Here is a 5,835-nt window from a genome sequence, read left to right on the forward strand (position 1 = left end):
CCCCCCATGTGCTAGGCTGCTGTGTAAACCCACCCGTCTTAGTAATGACGGGAGTCGGCGACCTCAGTCTCTTAGAGTTCCTTGAGATTTGCTCGTGTAGGGATGCAGTCTCGGCACTCCAGGCTGCAGCTGAGGCGTTTGCAAAAATCCACGAAAAAGGCTTTGTCCATGGAAACGTGACTCTTGAAAATATGATGGTCGATCTAAAACATGACCAAAAGGTCTACATCGTTGACTTCACCATGGCGGCGCATAAAGGATCCAAATGCCCCAAAAACCCCAGCCAGAGTCACTTCGCGGCAGAAACCTTATTCGACTCCTTTGCCGCCCACTCCTCACAGGACGTCTACGCGTTCGGCAAAAACTTACAAAACCTGATCAAGGCGCGTAAGGATCTTCCAAAAGAACTGGAGCTTATTTCGAATAGTCTACTGGAAGATAATCCAAAACACCGTCCACCCATGGACAAATTGGCACGAAAATTGTGTAAAACATTACACGAGCCAAGCCCACCCCCACCATTAAGACGACCACGGCAGGCTGAAAACACCTGCAACTGAACTGACCTGAGGAGCCAGGTTGGGCGGGTGGCGGGACCGCCATGTTGACCCCTTTAAGACCTCTCACCCTTGACCTGTTTGACCTCGTATGGAGTGAGAGAGGAGGCTTAGTAGTGGAGGTGGCTGCAGACTCCTCCACTGCTCTCCTCCCTCCCTCATTCTGTTCGAGGCCAAACAGCAAATGTGAGGTAACTTACCCAGATACCGCGGAGATTCCACCTCCACCACCCTAAGGAAGGGCAGTAGAACTTCCTCTCTAAAGAAGTTTACCTAACCACTGCCGGGTTGGGCGGGTGGTGCCACCGCCGGGTGGAGATCACCACACACCCAATCATGGGGGTGTGTGGTGATCGGGCACCCCCGATCATCATACATTGGGGGGGGGGATGACTGGGAGTGTTGTGGGTCGGTTATAGTTATGGGTAGTGTTGTGATACACTCCGAGTCAGACTCAAGTGTCCCTTGAGCGTGTGATAGAGGGATCGGTCAGGTTAGGCCTCTGTCCACCGCGGGTGGAAGCTGCTGTCTACCGTGGGTGGAGGCTGCTGTCTACCGTTGGTGGAGGCTGCTGTCTACCGTGGGTGGAGGCTGCTGTCTACCGTGGGTGGAGGCTGCTGTCTACCGTGGGTGGAGGCTGCTGTCTACCGCGGGTGGAGGCTGCTGTCTACCGCGGGTGGAAGCTGCTGTCTACCGTGGGTGGAGGCTGCTGTCTACCGTGGGTGGAGGCTGCTGTCTACCGCGGGTGGAGGCTGCTGTCTACCGCGGGTGGAAGCTGCTGTCTACCGCGGGTGGAAGCTGCTGTCTACCGCGGGTGGAAGCTGCTGTCTACCGTGGGTGGAGGCTGCTGTCTACCGCGGGTGGAAGCTGCTGTCTACCGTGGGTGGAGGCTGCTGTCTACCGTGGGTGGAGGCCGCTGTCTACCGTGGGTGGAGGCTGCTGTCTACCGCGGGTGGGGGCTGCTGTCTACCGCGGGTGGAGGCTGCTGTCTACCGTGGGTGGAGGCTGCTGTCTACCGCGGGTGGAGGCCTAACCTGACCTATCCCTCTATCACACACTCAAGGGACACTTGAGTCTGAGTCGGAGTGTATCACAACACTACCCATAACTACCACCACCCCCACAACACCTCCGATCACCACCCCACAACACCACCCCACAATACCTCCCATCACCGCCCCACAACACCTCCAATCACCGCTCCACAACACCCCCCATCACCGCCCCACAACACCTCCGATCACCGCTCCGCATAGAAGAGGAAGACCTGTCGACTACTGCAGGAGGATTCGTGAAGCTGCGCTGACGGGGAGTGCAGGACATTTCTGGGGGCTGCGCACGTTGTAAGATGTTCAATTCAAAAATCGTTTCCCTATGCTGCGCTACGTCAAGTATTCTCTTTTGGCCTGACTCTCAACTGTTACTCACTTTTTCTCTTTTTTTTTTTTCTTCCAGCACCCAAGAAGCAGCACGTAACAGCTGTCTAACTCCCAAGTACCTATTTACTGCATAACCCACAGCGCGGTGGAGGCCGCTGTCCACCGCGGGTGGAGGCCGCTGTCCACCGCGGGTGGAGGCCGCTGTCCACCGCGGGTGGAGGCCGCTGTCCACCGCGGGTGGAGGCCGCTGTCCACCGCGGGTGGAGGCCGCTGTCCACTGCGGGTGGAGGCCGCTGTCCACCGCGGGTGGAGGCCGCTGTCCACCGCGCTGTGGGTGAACATTAAAAATTAGCAAATATTTAAACAAATCATTTAGATTAGGAAGACCTTTCTTCCAAGAGAAATGGGGGGGGGGGTTATCTTGAGATGATTTCGGGGCTTTTAGTGTTCCCCGCGGCCCGGTCTTCGACCAGGCCTCCACCCCCAAGGAAGCAGCCCGTGACAGCTGACTAACTCCCAGGTACCTATTTTACTGCTAGTTAACACGGGCCATAGGGTGAAAGAAACTCTGCCCATTGTTTCTCGCCGGCGCCCAGGATCGAACCCGGGACGACAGGATCACATGCCCAGCTTGCTGTCCGTTCGGCCGACCTGCTCCTCATGGGGTGGGGGGCGGGAGGTTAAATACAGACTCGAGTCTTAAAAAAAAAAAAAAAAAAAAAAAAAATCCCCTTTTACAGTGAAAAAATAGTAGTAAATTAATAGAATATGTATTTACCTATTACCAATAGTTATATCTTCCAAACTGTTCTCTTGAGAGTCAAAGGGAACCTGTAACTAGGCAGTATGTTCTCTCGCCTAATAATACTCCTCCCTTTTATTTTGTTTACAAAATCGACCAATCCGTTAAAAATGCGACGTGTTAGTATAAATTAAACCCTGGAAACACAAACCGAAACTGTCTCTATTTTCCGCTTGTTACAACTTGTAATAAACTTGCTACATGTTGGCTTAAAGGTGTTTATGACGTATTAGAACGTTGTTACAACTTGCTATATTGGTTGTTATAACTGGTTAGGTGTAAAAATCTTGTTCGAACGTTGTACCAACGTCGTACATTCGGTGTGTGTTTCGCGGGAAGCACCGTAGTATCGACGTTTTCGATGCATCGGCCGCGATAGGTTATAGGAGGGTTGTTTGCGTTCGTTAATAGCTAGGCAAAACAGCTCCATTTTTGTTCTTTTGTTTTGGTAAGTGGCAAGTGGCGCGAAGGGGCTGGTCTTGTGGAGGGTAAGGAGCACCCATCTGGGGCCAGATTCACGAAGCAGTTACGCCAGTACTTACGAACCTGTCCATCTTTTCTCAATCTTTGGCGACTTTGTTTACAATTGTTCAACAGTTTATGAGCTCCGAAGCACCAGGAGGCTGTTAACATATAACAATAACAACAGTTGATTGTGAAGTTTTCATGCTTGTCAACTGTTTAATAAATGTAACCAAAGCCGTCAAAGATTGACGAAAGATGTACACGTTCGTAAGAACTTGCGTAACTGCTTGGTGAATCTGGCCCCCTGGACCCTTAGTGAAGCCCGTATAAGACTGATAATACCTTGCCTTCAGTTACCAGATGGTGGCGCCTACTGGCGACGCTGATCGTGTCCAGACTGAGGTTAGAAGCGGCTCTGGTGGCTTCCGTTAGTGCGTCACGAAGGTCAGTGCTGGGATGACCTCTGTTGTATACGTCAAGATGGTACTAGAGGTCGAGGACCTTAACCCCATGGAAGGTCGGTACTGGTTCCCAGTGTGGCAGAAGTTTGTGCGAAGGGAAAGAGCTCAACCCAAGAACCTGGAAAGATGGTTATCGCTAATGGGTATTCCAGATGGACTCCACCCCCCCCCCCTCAGACCCACCATGACCTCTCTTCTTGCAGGCTTGGCGTTCGATACCCCGATGAACAGGGCGGTTGGGCACCGTTCCTTTCCCCCCCTCAATTAGTCCTAAAGACCTAGCGCTTTCTCCTGATTTTCTATACACACTTCGTTCTTTAACGTAATATAATTAACTTTGAGACCACTTCTCTGTAAATACACATCTCTCGTTTCGAGTTATTCGCGAAGAACAACATTTATCACACACACAACTGTATTTGAAAGCTTGAGTCTTCTTAATAGGTAATTATGAGCAGAAAGTTGTAAGTCAGTATGATTATACAGCATTTGTAAGGGATATGAGGTCCAGGAGCTGGGATATGAGGACCAGGAGCTGGGATATGAGGACCAGGAGCTGGGATATGAGGACCAGAAGATGGGATATGAGGACCAGGAGCTGGGATATGAGGACCAGGAGCTGGGATATGAGGACCAGGAGCTGGGATATGAGGACCAGAAGATGGGATATGAGGACCAGGAGCTGGGATATGAGGTTCAGAAGATGGGATATGAGGACCAGGAACTGGGATATGAGGACCAGGAGCTGGGATATGAGGACCAGGAACTGGGATATAAGGACCAGGTTGTCATTCTATCTAGCAGGCTTCTCTCTTCACTCTCTTTTATCTTTGGTCTCTTCTTGCGTTCATTTATAAGTCTATTCATGATTCTCTTTTCCTTAACATAAACCCTCCCTTCTCATGTTCTCTCTTCTTTTCCTCCCTCCCTCTTAGCGACACGTCTTAATTAACACACACACACACACACACACACACACACACACACACACACACACACACATATTCGTAAGCCATCATTGATGCATCACCCACGACCTTCCTCACAGCTGTGAGTGGTTGACTGAACTGCCGTCAGGGTGCGTCTGTGCAGGGGTGATGTCATCACTCCCTCCGTTTGCAAGCATAGGATGGTCGTGACACGACTATGACGTCACACACGTGTGTGTGTGTGTGTGTGTGTGTGTGTGTGTGTGTGTGTGTGTGTGTGTGTGTATTCACCTAGTTGTGCTTGCAGGGGTTGAGCTCTGCTCTTTCGGCCCGCCTCTCAACTGTCAATCAATCAACTGTTACTACCTACTAACTAATTTTTTTTCACCCCTCCCCCAGGAAGCAGCCCGTGACAGCTGGCTAACTCCCAGGTACCTATTTACTGCTACGTAACAGTGGCATCAGGGGTGAAAGAAACTCTGCCTGTTTCCGCCGGCAGTCGGTATCGAACCCGGACCCCCTGGGATTACGAGTCCCAACCGCTGTCCATTCAGCCACGGGCCCCTGTGGCTGTGCGTTGACAAGGATGACCAGCTCGACACGCACCTGTGGCAGCCTTGACCTCCTGGGGGCTGGGGTGAGCCCCGGGGTGCTACGCCACAGTACCTATTCCCACAGACCCAAAGAGAGGCTCCGTCCTACTTCCTGTGGGGAACATCTCCTCACTTCCTGTGGGGAACATCTCCTCACTTCCTGTGGGGACATCTCCTCACTTCATGTGGGCACATCTCCTCACTTCCTGTGGGCACATCTCCTCACTTCCTGTGGGGACATCTCCTCACTTCCTGTGGGGACATCTCCTCACTTCCTGTGGGCACATCTCCTCACTTCCTGTGGGGACATCTCCTCACTTCCTGTGGGCACATCTCCTCACTTCCTGTGGGCACATCTCCTCACTTCATGTGGGCACATCTCCTTACTTCCTGTGGGCACATCTCCTCACTTCCTGTGGGGACATCTCCTCACTTCCTGTGGGCACATCTCCTTACTTCCTGTGGGCACATCTCCTTACTTCCTGTGGGCACATCTCCTCACATCCTGTGGGGACATCTCCTCACTTCCTGTGGGCACATCTCCTCATTTCCTGTGGGCACATCTCCTCACTTCCTATGGGCACATCTCCTCACTTCCTGTGGGGGACATCTCCTCACTTCCTGTGGGCACATCTCCTCACTTCCTGTG

The 5,835-nt window shown here is 52.2% G+C and overlaps 1 protein-coding gene across 1 annotated transcript in view; it reads right to left on the minus strand.

Moving 5' to 3' along the window:
• Positions 1-2,059: 2,059 nt before the first annotated feature.
• Positions 2,060-5,835, minus strand: part of LOC138366298 (Kruppel-like factor 18) — an 18,001-nt gene continuing 14,225 nt past the window's right edge. Inside the window, exon 4 of the mRNA XM_069327325.1 lies at positions 2,060-2,264. Coding sequence (XP_069183426.1) covers positions 2,060-2,264 — 205 coding nt within the window. The remainder of the gene's footprint in view (positions 2,265-5,835) is intronic.

The sequence above is a fragment of the Procambarus clarkii genome, chromosome 2 (assembly GCF_040958095.1).
Source record: "Procambarus clarkii isolate CNS0578487 chromosome 2, FALCON_Pclarkii_2.0, whole genome shotgun sequence".
Taxonomy (NCBI): Eukaryota; Metazoa; Arthropoda; class Malacostraca; order Decapoda; family Cambaridae; genus Procambarus; species Procambarus clarkii.